The sequence below is a fragment of the Achroia grisella genome, unplaced genomic scaffold (genome assembly GCF_030625045.1).
Source record: "Achroia grisella isolate CSIRO2021 unplaced genomic scaffold, CSIRO_AGI_Agris_v1 utg2471, whole genome shotgun sequence".
In the NCBI taxonomy this organism is placed as follows: domain Eukaryota; kingdom Metazoa; phylum Arthropoda; class Insecta; order Lepidoptera; family Pyralidae; genus Achroia; species Achroia grisella.
In genome coordinates this window covers 145007-167203 of record NW_026712739.1, presented here as the reverse complement: position 1 = coordinate 167203, position 22197 = coordinate 145007, and the positions used below count along the sequence as shown (strand labels likewise).

Genomic DNA, 22197 nt, shown 5'->3' with positions numbered 1-22197 from the left:
TAGTTCTAATGAAGAAGACATGTGTAAATTACTGCAGAAACTAAAATAAGAATTTAAAATTACTATAAACAATAAACCAGATAATTACTTAGGAATGGAACTAGAAAGAAATAAAAATTATATAACAGTAACTTCAGACAAATGATGCACAACCAATTTTTAATATATATAAAATGTGGAGTGAATAGGTAGAAAGGACAAAGGAGCTCACCGGTGAATTCTTTCTTCGACTTCTCCCGATGATTCTCGGCGCTGGTTCTCTTTTCTATTCACTAAGACTAATATTTTTATAATGTTTTTCTTAAAACTTCTTGATCAACAGACACAACACATTACAGATTTATTCTCACTTTGTGCGTTTTATTGTATAATAGTTTTAGGAAAGGCGGATAGAAATTGAGCAGCGTTAGCGATGGCGGCCGGCGGTGGACTTGAACTTGAACTAACTGGGCGGAAGTCGTCTTTCTATTTCTTCTTGTCCTTTGACATGTTACATGGTTTCAGGAAGTAGGATAAGGAAGGACATATATGGGATGAGTATGCGTGAGTGAGACAGCTATGCAAATTAAAGCGCGCGATTATGTTTCTATTATATTGGTAGTTAAAAAATGAATGAACGAGATGCGCGGCTGCGTGTGAGTGAAATAGAGCATTGGTCGAACTATCGCTGTGTAAGGAAAGTATAACTAAAATGAAATAATGTTACGTTTCGGCGCAAACAAAATGTATGTAGTGAAGAATTCAGGATGAAATACCTAGGCTTAATTTTAGAGTTTTTAGATTTAAATATAAAACAAGATTTACAAAATGGTAATACTGTATTGCCACAGAAAAATTATTTAGAGAATGTACTAAGAAAATTTAATATGGAATGCTGTAAACCAATGATGACCCCATTGGATCAGAATTTAAATAAAAATATATTTAATATTAATACATTTTTATCAAATGAAACTGAAAGAGGAAATGTAATAAAAAACTCACACACAAACGAGTACCGAAGCCGAAACTACCACTACTCCTATAATTAGCTCATCATTGTCTGTGTGTAATACATCCAGCGAAAGCGAAGATTTTCAACCCACAAAATTAAGAAACCTGAAAATGGAACCTTCTGTTTCTATGAACTTTACTACATTGTCTCAAAACTGCGATCGGTACGGAGTATCAGACAGATCAGACACAGCTATAGGCTCCGTTATTCTACATGAAACCAACAAGTCTAATATTGATAAAAAATAATAGAGAAATAGAACTAATAAACACATAATTGAGAAACAGAAAGAAACAGACTGCTGTGGTTTGCACCGCACCACGTCATTTATATTTATTATATTGCTCCGTGAACCGCATAACAACATCGTGAGGACAATTTTATGTACTGAATGAAGTGTTGTTGGAACCCTTAAAAACAGATTAATGTTAAGCTATTTCTGTGATATGCTCGGATATCCCATCATAGCAAGAGGACATGTAAGACCAGAAAAGAAAAATGAACCGCATGGTCTTATGTTTATTGAGCTAGCACAGGTTATTGACAATGACGAAAATAATTTCGGTATACTAGCTGGGTGTGGTAGTACGTAGTTAATACTTATTAAATTAAAAACATTATTTTATTAAGGATTTTTGTGCACTACTGTCAATGTTGTTTTTATTTTGTGAATCAGTCATCATTTTCAAATCACTTTTATATATTTCAATGAATGCCCCACCCGACTTTGTCTTAGATAATTTGTAATTCCCGCTTTTCTACTTGGACCCTTGTATGTTATAGCCTAACCACGACCACTTGCTCTAACGGACTGGATTCCTTGTTTGTTTTATGACCCTCGCTTTTCTTATTGGACATTGTGTGAAATAGCCTAATTACGATCATTGCTTGCTTTATCGGACTTTATCTTGCTCACTTGCTAGCGACATGACTTCAAACGGACTTCCTATGAAGCGGAAAAGAGATCCGACGTTTCTCGCCAACGACAAATTGAATGGACGACTTGTTGGTGGACTTAGTGCAAAAATATTTCGACGTCGTAGAATGCAAAAGGACGGAAGTTATAAGTTCACGTAATAAAACCTTAGGTTGGCAAAAAATAGCGTAGGAATTTAATGCGAGTTCTCCAATCCATCATCCATCAAGTTTAGGGCGTATCAAAAAATTGCTGGGATACTTTGAAGAAAAGGGCCAAAAGAAAACAGCCCTATTTGTATCCAGCATTCTTTTTATCTAATAAGATATCGTATTATTTAAAACTCGCGGGCCTCTCGAGGCCCGTAAACAAACGCAACCTCTAGTTTAAAATTAAAATTACAAATTACTTTTTGCCGAACCTGCGAGCTTATCATCGAGCAGGCGGTTGCAACAGGATGGTGCGACCACACAAACCGCTGGCTCCGTTATTCATTAGCTTTGGGAAGCTTACTCTTAAAAACTAATCAGTCGCATTGAGGACATCACGTGACCAGCCAGGTTCCCCGATTTAATGCTTTTTATTAAATATTATGCTGCAATTTTAATTTTTGCTACTAATTAATAAAAATAAGAAAAAGCATTCTATTGTTGTTTATTTTTTTCTGCATCTATATATTTTTTGTAAATAAAATGTAAATCGGCATCTGCGGATGTGAAAAAAATCCATCCGCAAAATCCCTGGTTCAACAGGATGGTGCGACCACACAAACCGCTGGCTCCATTATAGATTGGCTTCGGAAAACTTACTCTTAAACCCGAGTCACTCGCTTTGGGAACATCCCGTGGCCCTCGATTTAATACTTTTTATTAAATAAAATTTAAATTTCTGAATCAGAAACAGTCTGTAGGCTACCGACCTCCTTACATTCACAAGAGACTTATAACACAAATAAATTTACTAATTTAAAAGTATATTGTCAAAAAGCCTATGAAGGGAATCCCATAACTATAATATTTAAGAGGGACACCTGTTCGAATGACGGAGGTGGTGAGTTTGAGGTCATGGGGTCTGAGCTTAAACGGTGGATGCATTATAACTTATACCATCACCTCCAAAAGCGCTTTTGTCTGAGGACGTCCTATTCCACATTACATTGTTAATTACCAGAGGAAACAACTTAAGAAAAATAGCATTGTTAAAGCAATGAAGACTCCTCTGCAAGAAAATATAAAAACCTATAACATAAAGTGCGATACTGATGCGGACCTTATGAGAAGGAAGAGGAGTGAGCAAGTTGAACTCAACTCCAAAGATTTGACTTTGAGCATAATTGCTGGATCCTTCCTACACTACACTCTTGCTGTCGTCAAGAAAACAAACGAAGTCTGTCAGATATAATTGACCTGCATCACATTGATGTATAAACTGGACAATTATTTCAGGCCCCCTCCTGCCACCTTAACTTATGGTCTCATCCCTTTGTTACCGAAGATGGATGATGGTTCTCTCATTCAGTTTTGCTATACATACTAAGATTAAAGACGTGAATAAATAATAATAGTTCAGAAACAAATCGTTGGTTCTTTGCATTCATTCAAATCTACTGACTGTGTACTCACAACAAACGTAGACATGGCCACTAATTCTAATGGCAACTGAATATTTAAACTAAATTAATTGTTTGAACATCGTCGTCTCTCGCGACAGGAGTCCGCGAGCACCGGACCGGCGCCCACACTTCCATCACTGAGAACAACTCGCGCGTTCCTTATTATATTTTAATTCGTTCTCTGTGTCACATATTTACTTATACAAAATTACAGTCCATAGTTTAGAATACGTTCGGCTGAATTAAGATTATCCCGCACAACATTGCGCCGTATTTTGAAATTACATCCATATAAGATCCAGTTAATGCAGGAATTAAAACCTAATGATTTAAATTTGCGCAAGTCGTATGCCGAAACAATGTTAGATCGATTCAGTAATTTTGATAACCTCTTATTTTCCAACGAAGCCCATTTCCACCTCAACGGGCATGTAAACAAACAGAATTGTAGGCATTGGAGCAGCAAAAATCCCAAAGCTAAACACAAGAGGCCATTTCATTCTCCTAAGGTACATAAGCTGCAATTTCAGCAAAAAGAATCATAGTACCCAAGTTTTCGAAGATTTTCGCGGCCGTTTACTGCGAATTCATATTGAGTATGTGAAAATGTTACGGGAGTTCTTTGCACCGAAGCTACTGGAATTTACTGGCTACAATAGTAATACATGGTTTCAACAAGATGGAGCCACTAGTCACACATCCAACGAGTCCCTGCCGGTAGTCAAAGAAATGTTGTCGAAAAAGCTAATTTCCAGACGAAGCGATATCACATGGCCACAGGAGGTCCATCCATCCCCAGCAGACTTCTTTTTATGGAGTTATTTGAAGAGTCGTGTCTATATCCATAAACCAAATACGTAGTGTATTTGGTTTATGGATACAGACGATGTAATACATGGTTTCAACAAGATGGAGCCACTAGTCACACATCCAACGAGTCCTTGCCGGTAGTCAAAGAAATGTTGTCGAAAAATTTCCAGACGAAGCGATATCCCATGACCACGTAGGAGGTCCAGATACATCCCCAGCAGACTTCTTTTTATGGAGTTATTTAAAAAGTCGTGTCTATATCCATAAACCAAATACACGTCAACTAAAGGAAAAAAATCAGCGAAGAGATGTCGGCGATCCCGCGGTCTCTTTGTCAACGAATATTCGAAAAGGTTTGGTTTTCGGTTAAAAGAGTTTAAATTCTGAACGATGGCCATTTAGATCATGTAATTATTAAAAAATAATACCAACTACTTAACTTTCTTGTAAATAACAATTTTTAAAATATGTTATATGGTATTTTTTCAATTGTTAACTAATTCGTGGCCCAACCTTTATTAATAAGATTTCATCTTTTTTATATTTTTCAAATATTACGATACTTTCTGGATATTGCCATATATTTGGACAGCAAACAGATTTAATACCGACTATGGTAAATATTGAAGAAATATACTAACAAACTATATAGAATGATTTACAGCCTTGGTGATACATAAATATATTTAGCACACTCCTTACTACGTGACATAGCCCAAAACACGCAAGTCCTTAGTGATACATGTTTCGCACACCCCTTACTACATGCAAAATCCCTTAAAAGACGCAAAACCAACCACTGAAATCGAAGAAACCACCAACGAGAAAGAAACAAAATGTCCTGAGTACCAGGAGCCTGTCACGATTGTATATGACTTCCATACCGATATAATTGATAGAAATGACCTAAAGGAAATTATTTAAGAATATAAGAGCCTTAGAAGGAATGTGTTACATATGAATGTGGATGGATATAAGGGCAGAGGAAGGCCGAAAAAGAGATAGACGCCGTATAGACGGCAGAGTGGGCCGGACGGGGCGGCACACATCAGTGGGAACATAGCACCCAGCGCAGTGCATACGAGGAGAGAATTCAATGGCCATAACGGCTCATAAGACGATAAATATATTACTCTCGAAAATACGCCCTTGTACGCGTCAGCCATAATGCCATAATGTAAATAATTTTTCACAATAAACTCTTTGGAATTAAAAGAGACAATTTCGTGACCCCTGATCTATTCACAAACAGACTGTGTGAAAGATGATATGATAAGAAAGGGAGGAAATAACGAGATGACTGCGAACAGCGATGAATGGAAGAGAAAAACATACTACGACGACCACAAATAAATGGAATAAGGAAGAAGCAGATATAGGACAAGAGGCTTAGAACATCAAATATATAAAAGTAGATCTGGAAACTTTGAAAATAAATCTAAAGACAACGACGGATGGTCCTTGGATAATGCACACAGCGCCATCTAGTCTTAAAGTAAACCTGTTATAAATACATAGAAATATTTTTATTGTTAATACGAGATATATATAGAAAACATCCAGACCGATAATGTACAGACACAAATGTCCATTCCTGGGATGTGGATTGTTAGTAATGTGGATTAATAACCCCATTGCTAGCAATGTACCATGTCAGGTCGACCTCCACGCGGTTCCCCTGGAAACCATCGTGATAAATTCCCAGTGAATTTGTCACGTTGGGCTAACTGATCTGACCTCATGCTCATCTTATCCTCCACTGGTGCCCCGCCTGCGTAAACCGTTAGCACAAGCAGGCGCATCATTCTATTATCATCCATAAAAAAATGTCTATACCGTGCGAGGAATTGAACCCGCGATCAGATAGCGGTGTGGAAAACCGCTAGACCACTGTGGCCGTCAAATGTTACGGCTAGCAAAATGTATTTTTATGTTAAAATAAATAAGTCAATAATAATCTCAGGACAGGGCCATAAAGCATAGAATTAACGCAGGATGGATGAAGTGGCGGCAGGTTACGGCAACGACGTGTGCCTCGCGTGTTCCTCTTAAGCTTAAGGGGAAAATTTACAAGACCATGATCCGGCCTGCTGTCTTGTATGGATCAGAGTGCTGGCCCGTAAAGGCGACGGATGAAAGACGACTGCATGCAACTGAAATGAGAATGTTGAGGTGGATGTGTGGTGTGACAAGAATGGATAAGATAAAGAATGAATACATTAGAGGAAGTATGACAGTGGCACCGGTGTCAGAGAGGTTGAAGAGTAATCGTCTATCATGGTATGGACATGTAATGCGTAGGAACGAGGATAATATTTTAAGAAAGATGTTACAAATGAATGTGGATGGTATAAGGGCAGAGGAAGGCCAAAAAAGAGATGGATGGACTGTGTGAAAGATGATATGGTAAGAAAGGAAGTAAATAACAAGATGACTGCGAACAGGGATGAATGGAAGCGAAAAACATATTACGCCGACCCCAAATAAATGGGATAAGGATGAAGCAGATGATGATGATGATGAATCTCAGGACAATTCACACAGCGCCATCTAGTCACAAGTTAAGCTAGCTAAAGCTTGTGTTATGGGTACTAGACAACTGATACAAATAGGGTAGGGCGGGGCTAAAAGGTCCATTTTGCGTATATTGTGTCATAACTACGTACGTTTAAGGTTCCTGGGAAAGACTTTAATAATAATAGAAAGTTTAATCCTTCATCTATAAGTTGCCATAGGTGAATACGGCCAGAATTTACCAATGCGCCCAATATGGGCGATACAAAATGTAATGTCAAATGGTCCTTTTTACCCCGCAGGTGGGGTAAAAAGGACCAGTCTTGGGGTAAAAAGAACCACGACAACTAAATCATATTTTGTGGTCAAATGTAGGAAATAAATAAAAATAAATAATCTTTATATTTATTATATTTTAATCGACAGATATGTTGCGACCTATTTTGCACTGGTAACTAAGTTATATAATTATAAGGCACAGTTATAATCAGTCTTAATAACAAATCTTTAGGTCTTTGGTCTTTTTGATCTTGATAAAGGTAACATCTTAAAACAATTGTAGTATCTCAAAATCGTACATATTCATAAAAGAAATCGGTAACATCTTTAGCAACTTAAACAATTTAAAAAAATAAGTATTTTCAACAAAAAACTAATAACTAATCTTCATCAGACTGACAATTCTTACATTCGTATGCAAGAGATGATGAGTGATGTTTGGCACACTTATCGTGGGCCCAACCTTTACAGGTATTACATTGAATCCAGCCTTCTCCTGCAACACTGTCAGCAAATGACTCGCAGCATTCCAGACAAAGACATTCTTCTTCTTCAGAACTCGAACTCGTATCTTTTTCTTGTATAATCTTTCTTTTCACTTGTTTATTTTTATTTGTATCTTTTTCTTGTAAAATCTTTTTTTTCACTTGTTTATTTTTCTTCGAGACAGCTTTTTTACGAGAGACCATTTTCTTCTTCTTTTTATTTTCTTGTTCCAAAGACAACGCTTCCTTTTCAGGTGTGTCTGTTAATATAGCTGCCTTTCGTCGTTTCCTGCTGGTAACATTACGCGGTCCTGCCTGAGGGAAAGGCCTGATGGATTCCGGAGAAAATATTGATGGCTGAGCAAACAAGGATGAAGCTGACGTAGATGGTTGAGGCTCAATGTTTGAAGATGGAACTGTACAGGACCTTAATGGCAGACAATCTTTTTCAACAGCAGCTGTAGAAGACAACATTAGGTCACTTGAGGACAGCAAAACTGAGACGGTAGGCAACTGAGGCCCTACTGTAGACAACTGAGAAGGAGATACAGGAGATATACTTGCTGAAACAACTGCTACAACTTCGGGCTGCGAAGAAATTAACAAACTTGGTGAACCTGGAGAAATAGGCAACTGGGGCTCTGTAGACATAGGCGGCTGTGACTCATTAGGTACAGAAGACGTTGTTGGATTGTTCGGATTTGGTCGGTCTGTCACAAAACTTGGAGCGAAGTCCGACTCATCAAACACTTCCCGGTTGAACGGGTAAACCCCAGCTTTTTGAAACCCTTTCGAGATGTTGTTGGGAGTCAGTGCCAAAGGTAAAGCTGTTCGGACGATGCCTGGGATATCGTAAATGCTCATTGTTTTTCCTGGGTGGCCACGCATCCATGAATCTTGTGCTGACGATAAATACCTTTTAAACGGCCCGAAAACAGACACGTCTAAGGGCTGCAGCTTATGGGAACAATGAGGAGGATACGACAGCATCACTACTCCATTATTTTTCGCTAGATCCAACACTTCCACTGACAAGTGCGAACTGTGATTGTCTAGTAAAAGCAAAACTGGCGACTCTTTAGTTGGCTTCACATAAGTGATGAAATGTTTCATAAAAAGCAAGAATTCCGTATCAGTCATCCAGCCGCTTGCATTTCCTGCACCAATACATTCTGCTGGCCCATCTCGCACGAAATGATCTTGGTATTTCTTTCTTGGAAATACGAACATTGGAGGTATCGAAGATCCAGTTGCCGAAACAGCTACCAACAATGTTACATTAGTTCCTCTTTCAGCAGATGTGACAGACCCGACGTTTCTTTTCCCTTTGGCTGCAATTATTTTTGAAGGTTTATTTACAGTCGAGACACCAGTCTCATCAGCATTCCATATAGACGAACCTCTGAATTTGTGACGATCCATCACGTGTGCCAATTTATCAAAATATTCACAAACGTTCGTTCGATTGAAAGAGGTGGCCCTGCTCAAACTAGTAGCCTCTGGCTTCCTGATAGAGAGACGGTCATTCCTTGACAAGAATCCCGTCAGCCAGTCCTTTCCAGCCATCTTATTTGTGTGCCATACCTCAGGAATCTTCAAATTATATTTTACAGCGCATTCATAAGCCAAGCGACGAACATCTTTAGGGCCTATACCGTGAAAGATTTGTGCAAGTGTCAGTAAATACTCGCAGAGAGAAGTTTCTTGTTCTTGGTTAAACACTAATCTGGGAGTGCCGTAGCCAAATTTTGGCGACTCCGGATTTTCCTTTAACCGCGCCATGAATCTCTTCAATGAAGTTCTGCTAATCTCATAGTCACGACAAACTTGCCTTATTGATTTATCTTCATTTGCGACTAAATCAGCCGCTCGCTTCATCAGCTCAACGGACTTCGTACCACGCTCAGTGGTTTTTTTATAATTCCGCATTCTGAAAATAAAATAGAAATTAATACATAGAATCAAAATAATTCGTGGGGCTTAAAGGTCCACCGCGGTCCTTTGTGCCCCAATGGTAGGTGGACTGTTGTTTTAGGTTATGTAGAAAAACAAGGTGATGCAAACAAAAAAACAATGGCACTACGTGAAACTTAATACCACTAAACATTTATACAGAGAAATTATGTTTCGTAAGTTTAAAAATCGAACAATGAGACTAAAACTAAGTAAAATCTAAAACATTACTTACGTGTAATTTTCGCACCACTTGCGCGTACACTCTTGCCGGCTCTAGAAAATGCACTGCGCGGGGCGGCATGCGCACCCGTCCCTCGTCCCCTTCACGCACCGGTCACTCCGTTGTCTAACGTGCACTTAGTTTCGGAGATAGGCATGGTGGACCTTTTTACCCGCGGACCTTTTAGCCCCGCCCTACCCTACATAGATTTTTTCGTAAATTCATACATAATATTTATAGAAAACATCCAGACCGATACAATCATACTCATAACATTGAAAAAAAACGTTTGTATTGGGCGAGGAATCGAACCCTAGATCAGAAGTAAAGCGGCCACCATCATCACCACCACCATCATCATCATCATCAGCATCATCATCTGCTTCTTTCTTATATTAGTGCTGATTGGTAGTTTGTATTCACACGTTTCGACTTGTAAAATGTGAACTTACAAGGATTGTTTAAAAGAGCAACACACAAGTTTCTTGCTTATTCTTCTTGTGATGAGACAGCTTTCCGAATAAGCGGTAGATTTAAAAAAAAAATGTTGACTATTCAAAAGTGCTTAAATTAAGTTTATTTGAATAAATGATTTTCTATTCTATTCTTATCCCATTTATTTGTGGTCGGTGTAATATGTTTTTCTCTTCAATTCATCCCTGTTCGCAGTCATCTCGTTATCTACAACCTTTCCTACCGAGATCTTCAAATTAATATTGTTATGGATATAAGTTTTTTTTTTTCGGACTACTCTAATGCTGTTGGCCGCAGCTGGCCTTTACAGCTTCACCGGACGTTAGAGGCGAGTGCAGATGGCACTCCAAACGAAAGGAAGAACTTATGGAGCGGCTGAAGGCCAACTCCTGCCTGACGGATACGACTTTAGTCTGAGGGCACCACTAGGGGGTTCGAACCTCGGCTCAGGCCGTCGTAATTTCGATCCCCGTTTGAATTGGATGGGGGATCGATCGGAGGGGAGGTGAGTTAAGAAGTGTAAGTAAAGAAGTTTATATAATATTATTCTTAAATAAATTTATTTCATTATACATTAAATGATATTATTACACTATTATGTAACAATTTCTTTTGAAATAGAAAACAGATCAACGGATTTTGAAACGTTTTTTTTAATAGATAGTGATTCAAAAGGAAGGTTTATATATATAATACATGTACATCCGGGCGAAGCCGGGTCGAATAGCTAGTAGTATATATATACTAGGCAACTGATATATTTTTTAAATACATACATAATGTACATAGTAAACATACAGACTGATACAAACAATCATAGTCATAAACACAAATGTATGTACCCTGCGAGGAATCGAACCACCGACCATCGATAATTGATAAATATATATGGATACATCACTACATAGTATAAAACAGTGTCGCTGTCCGTCCCTATGTATGCTTAAATCTTTAAAACTACGCAACGGATTTTGAAGCGGTTTTTTTAATAGACAGAGTGGTTCTAGATTAAGGTTTACATATATAATACATGTACCCCCGTGAGAAGCCGGGGCGAGTAGCTAGTAGTATATATAGTATAGTACACATATACTAGACAACTGATATATTTTTTAAATACATACATAATGTAAATAGGAAACATCCAGATAATCATACTCATGAACACAAATGTATATACCGTGCAAGGAATCGAACACCGACCATCGGAAGCAAAGCGCTACACCGCTAAACCACCGGGTCAGTCATACTTTACGTTTCATAAATAGCAAAACCATCACTCTTCTTCATAGACAACTTCGTACGTCACGCCCTCATCCTCCATATCGATACCATAGAGCACTTCCGCTTCTTCAACTTCCTCCTGATACAAATCCACTTCCGGTTTCACTATACACAACTCCGACGCTTCCGTCTTCATGTCAACCTCTACATCGTACTCAACACCATTCTCTGCTATGCTCTGCTGTGCTAACAACCTGAGCTCTCTCGCTTTGCTCTCCTCCCGTCTTCTCTTGGATTTGTACGGCGCTGGCATCTTTAGATGAACGGTATGCACGTGTAGTTTCATTGAATTCGACTGTGTGAATGTCTTACCACATTTGGGGCACTCGTAGGGCTTTGCCCCCGTGTGGACCTGGAAGACAATAATAAAAAAATACTAAGCAGAGCTCATGGGTACTAGACAACTGATATAAATAAATAAATAACCCTGGACAATTAACACAGCGCCATCTAGTCCCACGGTAAGCAGAGCTTGTGTTATGGGTACTAGACAATTGATATAAATAAATAAATAACCCTGGAAAATTAACACAGCGCCATCTAGTCCCACGGTAAGCAGAGCTTGTGTGTATGAAACTAAATAGATGAATAAATAAACGCATGTATGAATCTGAATGAATAAATAAATAAACGCAGTATGAATCTGAATGAATGAATAAATATACGCATGTATGAGTCTGAATGAATAAATAAATAAACGCATGTATGAATCTGAATGAATAAATAAATAAACGTGTGTACGAGTTGAATAAATAAACGCAGATATGAATCTGAATGGATGAATAAATAAACGCATGTATGAATCTGAATGAATGAATAAATAAACGCATGTATGAATGTGAATGGATGAATAAATAAACGCATGTATGAATCTGAATGGATGAATAAATAAACGCATGTATGCATCTGAATAAATGAATGAATGCACACATGAAACTATGAAAGAATGAATAAACAATTGTAACGCGCCAGGAATCGAATCCGCGACCATTACAAATAAAGCGGCGCGCCAAACCACTAAGTCACTGTGGCCGTTTTTGACCGTTTTTAACTCACCCTATTGTGTCTGAGCAGTGCCGCTCGATTGCTGAAGGCCTTTGGACATAGAGGACAGGGATACGGCCGCTCCCCCGTGTGCGTACGCAGATGAATCTGTAACAGAATTATAGCAGATAAACAACATACGACTGTTATCTTAGGGGCTGTTCAAGTATTATGTAATAATAATAATAATCATCACATAACTCATCCATGCTTGGCTAAGGCCCGCGTGTTTGAATATATTACCCTCGTAAAAAGGGAGATATAATAAATATATATATATATCATCATCATCATCATCATCTGCTTCTTCCTTATCCCATTTATTTGGGGTCGGCGTAATATGTTTTTCTCTTCCATTCATCTCTGTTCGCAGTCATTCCGTTATTTACTCCCTTTCTCACCATATCATCTTTCACACAGTCCATCCATCTCTTTTTCGGTCTTCCTCTACCCTTATAACCATCCACATTCATATGTAACACCGTCCTTAGGATATGATCTTCATTCCTACGCATTATATGCCCATACCACGATAGACGATTACTCTTTAACTTCTCTGACATCGGTGATGTAATAATAATAATAATAATAATAATAATAAAATAGACCAGATATAACGCTACATGATAAGAAAAATAAAATAGTTTACCTTATAGATATTGCAATACCAAATACACATAATCTTCTATCAACACATACAGTACTAAGTATACTGATCTAGCAATAGAACTAAAAATACAATGGTTAGAAACAGTGAAAACTCTCCCAATTATTATCTCGTCCACAGGTGTCATCCCAACATCCCTACACACTGATAAATATACATAGATATTTTCATGTTTTGTAAAACACTAAATACATATTTTACATTAAAAACATCCTCATTCATAATTTATACTGTCATTGTTTGGTGATTTTTACAAACAATCATACTCTATGAATATATAATATATATATATATAAATAATAATAATAATAATCTCAGGACAATTCATACAGCGCCATCTAGACCCAAGTTAAGCTAGCTAGAGCTTGTGTTATGGGTACTAGATAACTGATACATATACATAGATATTTTTTTTTATAAATATTATACATAGAAAACACCCAGACCGATACAAACAATCATACTCATAAATACAAATGTTTGTGCCGTGCGAGGAATCGAACCCGCGACCATCGGTCGTAAAGCGGTATGCTCAGATGGTAGATGATGATGATGCGGCTCGAATGCTCAGATGGTAGGTGTTGATAGCTTCAGCAGATTATAGGGTTGTTGAAAATGATAGAATTTAATTTTGAACTTTCGTGTTTAATATACATTATTTAAATTATTAACCGGGTCTTAACACGAATAATTTTATGGCAAATAAAGGTATATCCATAGCCTTCAACCCTTTGTATGGAAGTATCGTTATTTTTAAAGATGGAAGCTTCAAACTTACTGTTTAGGCTATATAAATAAATATGACACTCAAAGTTTGAATAAATATTACTCTTATGGGGGTAAAATAAAATAAGGGATGAAAGTTTGTATGGAAACATTTTTGAAGCTAGAACGATGAAACTTTTGGCTATTTTGGGTAGATAACTAAATATTTTTTCTTTATTTGGTTACAGTCACTACGCGGACGACGTCGCGTGCACAGTTAGTATTGTATATTTACCTGAAGGAACAGAGGCATTGTGAATGCCTTGGGACAAACACTGGTAGGGCTGAAACTTTTTTTTTTTGAAGTTTTGGGTAGAGAACTGAATATTTTTCCTTTATTTGGTCAAGGTCACTACGCGGACGACGTCGCGTGCACAGTTAGTATTGTATATTTACCTGTAGGAACAGAGGCATTGTGAATGTCTTAGGACAGTACGAACACTGGTAAGGGCGCTCGCCAGTGTGGATTCTTTGGTGATATCGTAGGGCTGCATTTGACTGGAAAAAAAAATTATAGTGATAAGTTCCACATAAATAATGTAGAATAATATTTTAAACAGATAATTTTAAAATATCGGTATTAATCTATTATTCTTCTTTTAAACGTAAACTGTGGGACTACTATCTAAATTCGTAAGTTTGTTTTTTTATTATTATTTATTTTCTTTTTCTCTCGTTTCTCTTTACCTTATATTTTTCTTTTTATTCTCTGTGGTGTAACTGTCAGATTGTTTGGTATGTATTTATATAGTTGTTTAGGTATTGTGTATGAGTATGTATTTGTATATCATATTATATATTCCTTATTTGTATATGTATGTGTGTAAATGTATATATATGTTTATATTTATGTATTATTGTAAATGTAATAGTATAAATATTATTATATAATTTTTTATGCCTTGATTTATATTTTTTTTTTGTTATGATTATTTTTGCATCGCCAACAATTTTTCTCTGTACTGCCTATGGTTGACTGGTAGAAAATACCGCATGGTGTTAAGTCCGCCAAATGTACTGTTACTTTTGTACTGTGTGCATTAAAGATATATAAATAAAAAATAAAATAAATAATTAAAGAAGATAGTTTGTTGTGTTTAGTACTAATGATGTAGCCAATGTAAAGATTACAAATCATCAGTTAAATAGAAAAATGGCAGTTTTTTTGACGACTTCTGCGGTCACAGCATTTTACGACCAATGGTCGGCATAAACATTTGTATTCATGAGTATGATTGTTTGTATCAGTCTGGGTGGTTTCTATGTATAATATGTATGTATTTACAAAAAAATCTATGTATATATCAGTTATCTAGTACCCAGAACACAAGCTTTAGCTAACTTAACTTGGGTCTAGATGGCGCTGTGTGAATTGTCCTGAGATTATTATTATTATTATATTTTACAAGCATTTAAAGTTTTTAAATTTATTTAAATTATTTTTTCCCTTAAAGTTTTAACAAAAAATTACACAGAAGTATTGTATATCATTTTAAAAGTATTTAGATAATGATTAAGACGGCGGCGTGGTTAATTTAATTGACTTATATAAAAGGAGTCAATTCTAGATTATAATTTTGAAAAATTACATTTTTCCATTTAATCGACGAAATATTGTAAATAGCGCCATCTAGTACTTATAGGCCGAACTAAGTTGTTTGTCATAAGATAACCGTTACCCCTGCTTCTCTCACTCTACACTGACTTCAGTCTATAGATAGGGAGGTCTATTTCTTTGAATAAGCTATGGCATTTAGTCGAGCACAGAACGTACCAGTTGTATTTCGGATAAATACCATTGCTCCTAAGAATATCCTTCAATTCTTGTCCCTGACGGGTCTAGATAGCGATCTTTGAAAAGGGCGAGCACAATAGATCTATGTAGGTCGCAGTGCTACAGGTCATAGTACCTAATAATAGCACAAACTTTTGATAAAGAGCTCGAAGATTAATATTTATGTAATCTTTTTAGTAAGAAAGAAGAAAGAAAGAAAAATATTTTATTCAGTGCAATGTAAAAAATACAATATAAATAAGGTAATTTAGTAATAAGTATAATATAAGTAAGGAGCCAACAGAATATCAGCGCTGCAGTTATCTGTAGCATTATGCCGAGTTGGCTGCCTTTTCACTTTTGTGACACATAAAGTCACCTACATTTCTTTTATTAATTCGTGTTTTTTCTGTATCTCATGTATGTTATGTGTCTGTAATTGTGAATAAAGAATTTATCTATCTATCTATATATAAAAAAACACAGCTAGTCTAAATATATATAACTCAAAGGTGACTGGCATAGTGATCTATCAACGCACAGCCCAAACCACTGGACGGATCGGGCTGAAATTTGGCATGCAGGTAGATGTTATGACGTAGGCATCCGCTAAGAAAGGATTTTGATTAATTCTACCCCCAAGGGATAAAATAGGGGATGAAAGTTTGTATGAAACTTTGTCAATTTTAAACCGATCGGGCTGAGACTTTGCATGCATAAAGCTACTATGACGTAGGCATCCCCTAAGAACGAATTTTGATAAATTCCACCTCTAAGGTGATAAATTATGGCCAGAGTAGCCGAGTGCAAAAGCTAGTAAATAATAATTGCAACTCATAAAAACTCACCGCATATCGTTTCCCGCACATCTCACAGACTATATTCTGTATGTTATGGTAGGTGACCTTCTCTGGTCGCTCCTTCTTCAGGTTGCGGACCCTGGGGTCCAGCTTGACCATTCTCTTAGCGTCCTCATGGTCCTGCAGCGTGAGTACGTTGTTCTCCAGTTTGACGATCTTCTTCTCCAACTTCAGTGTGCCGCTGTCGAAGTTTAGCGCGTTGTGGTCCTCTAGTTTGATCTGTACAAATTGTTTTGTTTGACATGTTGGATCATCTGTCTTGTCCTTCTGCAACAATAATAACAATCTCAGGACAATACACACAGCGCCATCTAGATCCAAGTTAAGCTAGCTAAAGCTTGTCTTATAGATGCTAGATAACTAATACATATTTATTTATTTATTTATTTAAACTTTAATGCACAAATCAATATATAAATGTACATAGATAACTAAGTCAACATATACATAGTTTATAAACATTTACGTTTTTAAAATAATACATATTATTAGACATACATATTTACATAAGACACATAAATAAATATATACATATACATACTTGGATTAAATATTTAGATACAGGAAAATACATAGATACTTTTTTTTTTCGTAAATACATACATATTATACATAGAAAAGACCTAGGCCGATACAAACAATCATACTCATGAATACAAATGTTTGTGCCGTGCGAGGAATTGAAGCCGCAACCATAAAATGTAAAGTGGTGTGCTAATCCATTAACCAAAGAGGTCGTCAAACAATATATAAATATAGATTTAACTAGCTAATCCCCCCGGCTTTACATATGTGTACATGTATTATATATATATATATACCTTCCTCTTGAATCACTATAAAAAAAAAATGCTTCAAAAGTAGTTTTAAAGATTTAAGTATACAGAGGGACAGACAATGACAGTAACTTTTTTTTATACTATGTAATGATAATAACATTGGACAATTCACACAGCGCCATCTAGTCCCAAGTTAAGCATGGCTGGTGTTATGGGTACTAGACAACTGATATAAATAGATAGATACTATTTTATATACATAGAAAACACCCAGACCGATACAAACAATCACACTCATGAACACTAATGTTTGTGCTGTGCGAGAATTGAACTCGTGACCATCGGAAGTAAGGTGGTGTGTTAAACCCCTAGACCATAGAAGACTTCAATATTTATAGATATATAATGAAATACATACATCTTTATGTTTATTATTGTGTTTATATATACCTATATGGTTCTATCCCACTCTAGGTGTTACAAATGAATGTGGATGGTAATAAGGGGAAGGCCGAAAGTTATATATCTTGAAGAATTTGTCACAATGTGCTAACTGACCTGACCTCGTGTTCTTATCATCCTCCACTGGCGCACCAGCATATACTGTTAGCACAGGCGGGTGCACCATTACATTTCATGAAAACTCATATCTTAAGGTGGATGGTTATAAGGGCAGTGGAAGACCGAGAAAGAGATGGATGGACTGTGTGAAAGGTGATGGTAAGAAAGGGCGTGAATAATGAGATGACTGCGAACAGGGATTAATGGAAGAGAAAACATATTACGCCGACCACAAATAAATGGGATAAGGAAGAAGCAGATGAAGATAAAAAACTTTTGTCAGTTGGGCGGCCATTTTATTGTTAAAATAGTCCATCCTATCTTTTTAACATGATATGTGCCCTTTTTTTATAGATGATAAATTGATAATGTAACGGTGCACCTGCCTGTGCTAGCGCTATACGCTGGCGGGGCACCAGTGGAGGATGATAAGATGAACATGAGGTCAGGTCAGTTAGCACATCGTGATAAATTCACTAGGAATTTATCACGATGGTTTCCAGGGGGAACCGCGTGGAGGTCAACCTGACATGGTACATTGCTAGTAATAGGGTCATGAGTCCACATTACTACCGATTCCCTTCCCCCTTGCTATGTGCCTGGCCCAGTTCCATTTTTTAAACTGAACTAAAACATTAGACCATTTTCATCCATTAAAAAAAAAGTTATCTGCAATTGGCACAAATCCATACAAGTTACTGTCTTATTATTAAATACTGATAATAGTTATTAGTCTAAATATAATCATAATTTTAATCTTATATTTCAATTATATAGGTTAGGAATTATATCGATTTTTATATAATCTAACGAATTTGCCGCTTAATATATAATAAGGCCGCTTTTGACTTCGTCGGGCGCCTTATCGTTTAATCTTCTATATAATAATATAATATACAAACTACATCACTCATAACAAACTGCAATCTTTCTCTATATATTATTAATTAATATAAATTTAAGTGTAGACATGCTTGATATGTAGAAACGTAAAATGATAATTAAAAGGTGTTATGAGACACGCTAAAGAAAATAAAATATATTAAGTTTATTTAAATAAATAAATAAACATATTAAAAACATACCGAAATGGATATGTCCTTTTTTTCAGAATTGTATTTGTGTTCGGTTTCCAAATGGTTTTTCAATGCTTCCTCAGAAGGAAATGTCTCGCCACATTCACAGATTATATAATGTATACTAACAAATGAACAATAAAACATGTTTTCATCCCCCATAGCGATTATAGAGGCACAGATTAGATAGTAATACCAATGGAGATTGAAGTTGCGGGACACAGAAAATATATTAATTAAACTTCTGTGCCGTCCGCCATTTTATTTTATTCTGTGGAGTGTTGCCAGACTTGATTTTCAAACTACAACAGGGAACAAAAATAAAAAAAAGCAGGTTAAAAGTGAGCGACGCTATTTATGAATACTGTGATCTATTTCCTTCTTTTCCAGCCATTCTTTTACCCTTTTTTTTATGTAATAAAAACTACCACGCTAAACTTTATAATTCTTTAAGTTTTTCTATATAAAATTTTAAAAGTGAGCGACGCCATTTATGTGATGTATTTCCTTCATTTTCAGTCATTCTTTAACTCTTTTTTTTATGTAATAAAAACTACCGCGCTCACTTTACAATTATTTAAGTTTTACTATATAAAATTATGTTATCTGTGGCTTTACTATGTTTATGTACTAGAAATACTTTTTCAACCGAATATATACTCAACCAAACAATATCTACTTATACTTGAAATATATGACATACATTTATCGGTCGACTCAAATTTGTAACAAATCAAGAAGTTGTGAAATTTCTGTTAAAATTGGGAAAACTCCCACAATCGGCAGATATGGCAACAAAAAAATTACGCATGCGTCGCGTCGCGGTCGCCGCTTAAGCGAAGAGTTCAGTGTTTCCATCTCTAAATTACAGTACAGATTATTACATAAAGAGGATATTACACAATGATTAAAATAATATTTTAATACATTCGAAGCTAGATATTCTCCAATTTATTGATATATTTTTAATTTAAGTTTTATTCTTTATGCTTTTATTATTTTAACTCTATCTTACTTTATATTTATGAGCAATGAATACAATTTGATAATACTTTCTGATATACTTCAACTTTCACCAAAAGTTTTATAAATAAATTCGTTAAACTTAGCACTTTATTAAAAATATTGCTCATTTCCATGTGAGGTGATGACTTAAAATCAGTCAATAAATAATCAGTTCGATCTCGTATTATGTTCCGTTATTGGTCAAATCAAGTAATAATATATTTTGTAATTCTAAATTGTAATGCGTTATTCATTTATTTAATGTATCACAGATGTAAAAGCTGACGCCGGAAATTCATATTAAGTTGTATGATTTTCAAATGTTACACATTACATTACATAATTACATGTGTACATATAAATAAAATTGGAGTGCCTGTTTGTAATATTGAAATAACCGTTTTTTACTACATTCATATGAATATAAATATGGTACATACGCCAAAAAACCACTTTATATAATTTTTGTCTGTCTGTCTGTTTGTTCTGGCTAATCTCTGAAATGGCTGGACCGATTTTAACGGGACTATTTTTGGCAGGTAACTGATGTAATAAGGAGTAACTTAGGCTACTTTTATTTTAGAAAAAATCTTTTAGACTAGAATAATAAAGTTAAATTCCACGCGACCGAAGTCGCGGGAACTGCTAGTATAGAATAAGTTCGTACATATTTGCAATATTGTAAATTTTCATTTATTTCAAATAATTATTAGAAATAGGGTTGCACACATAAAAAACATGTCCTTCATCCACTTAACTGTTCTAAATTGTAACAATTAAAAAAACTACGAATCATATATAAGCTCATAATATACTATATATACATATATGTATATTAGTTTTAGGTTGAAATCTTTTTTCTAAAAAGGTAAATTGCGATGAAAATAACAGTAAATGAGTTTATTTAGTTATAAAAATATCTTTAATATTGTTGTTAATATAAAATATTTATTATTGTGTAGGTACATTATTTACAATTCATTTTTAGACAACATTTCACGACATGACAAAATTGCAATAGCATATCGTCCGTTAAATAGAAAAATGGCGGTATTCAAAATATAATTTTTTTACAAGAGAAGTTTTTTTTTTTATTTATTTAAATTATTTTTCCCTTTAAAGTTTTAAATTTACACAGAAATATTGTATATAATTTTGAAAGTATTTAGATAATGATTAAGATGGCGGCGTGGTTAATTTAATTGACTTATATAAAACGAGGCAATTTTGAAAATGACATTTTTCTATTTCATCGACGATATGCTGGTGGTCACTCTGTTCTCTCTAATTTGAGTTTAAAAATGATTCTGTATTTTTATAAATATTCACAAGCTTAAGAATAAGACATTTCTTGTCAGTTTATTTTTATTTTATTAATATTTTTTACGGCTCTGGATACAAGTCATTTTTTGCCCGACTTAAAGCTTTACAATATAAATTACAAACATTAAAGCTAATGTCCAATATCTGTAATAATAAATGATTCTTCTTAACTGGAACTGAGTGTATATTTAACATATCATAAGAGTCTATTACAGACTTCTGCACACAGATGTCTGTAAATGTGAAGAAATATTTGAAAGGATTAAAGAAAAGAGACAGATCATAGATATTATTGAGAATGGGCGGGAAAATGTTGGGGCACTTGATACGACACGACGAACTAATTAACAACATTATTGAAGGAAAAATAGATGGAAAGAGAGAAAGGGGAAGACCGAGACACAGCTATATCAAGCAGGTTAAAGAAAAAGTTGGAGTGTGTGTCGTAACAACAGCTAAAAGGACTGATTGAAGATCGTGGAAGGTGGCGGGAGCTCCACCGACATGAGCACAGCTCTTAAATTATGGATGAACTAGCTTTCGCCCATGGCGTTGCTCGCGTTAATTTACCTCTTATGGGTGGAATTTATCAAAATCCTTTATTTATTTCCAAAATCCTTTCTTAGGGGATGCCTACGTCATAGTAGCTTTACGCATGCAATTTCTCAGCCCGATTTGTTTAAAATTGACAAAGTTTCATACAAACTTTCATCCCCTATTTATCCCCTTGGGGTTAGAATTAATCAAAATCCTTTCTTAGCGGATGCCTACGTCATAACATCTACCTGCATGCCAAATT

General features: G+C 35.6%; 2 protein-coding genes across 2 annotated transcripts; both read right to left on the bottom strand.

Annotated features, from left to right (window-relative positions):
* Nucleotides 1-7272: 7272 nt before the first annotated feature.
* LOC131842773 (uncharacterized) lies at nt 7273-9953 on the bottom strand. The gene is made up of 2 exons (XM_059191341.1): nt 9799-9953; nt 7273-9540 (listed from the first exon to the last, which is right to left on the bottom strand). Exon 2 carries the CDS (start codon nt 9537-9539, stop codon nt 7506-7508), a length of 2034 nt encoding a protein of 677 aa, XP_059047324.1. The 5' UTR covers nt 9540; nt 9799-9953; the 3' UTR covers nt 7273-7505.
* A 1397-nt stretch (nt 9954-11350) lies between these two features.
* LOC131842777 (zinc finger protein 300-like) lies at nt 11351-19335 on the bottom strand. The gene is made up of 5 exons (XM_059191344.1): nt 19080-19335; nt 16643-16921; nt 14417-14518; nt 12601-12696; nt 11351-11896 (listed from the first exon to the last, which is right to left on the bottom strand). The coding sequence occupies exons 1-5, from the start codon at nt 19230-19232 to the stop codon at nt 11537-11539; spliced, it is 990 nt and encodes a 329-aa protein (XP_059047327.1). The 5' UTR covers nt 19233-19335; the 3' UTR covers nt 11351-11536.
* Nucleotides 19336-22197: the final 2862 nt, after the last annotated feature.

What these genes read in the sequence shown, in the direction of transcription:
- LOC131842773 (XM_059191341.1), bottom strand. Translation starts at nt 9,539, where the DNA reads ATGCGGAATTATAAAAAAACCACTGAGCGTGGTACGAAGTCCGTTGAG.
- LOC131842777 (XM_059191344.1), bottom strand. Translation starts at nt 19,232, where the DNA reads ATGGGGGATGAAAACATGTTTTATTGTTCATTTGTTAGTATACATTAT. An exon ending in TGTGCGGGAAACGATATGCG is followed by an intron (nt 14,519 to 16,642) that starts GTGAGTTTTTAT and finishes TTTTTTTTCCAG; the next exon opens with TCAAATGCAGCCCTACGATA. An exon ending in CAATGCCTCTGTTCCTACAG is followed by an intron (nt 12,697 to 14,416) that starts GTAAATATACAA and finishes ATTCTGTTACAG; the next exon opens with ATTCATCTGCGTACGCACAC.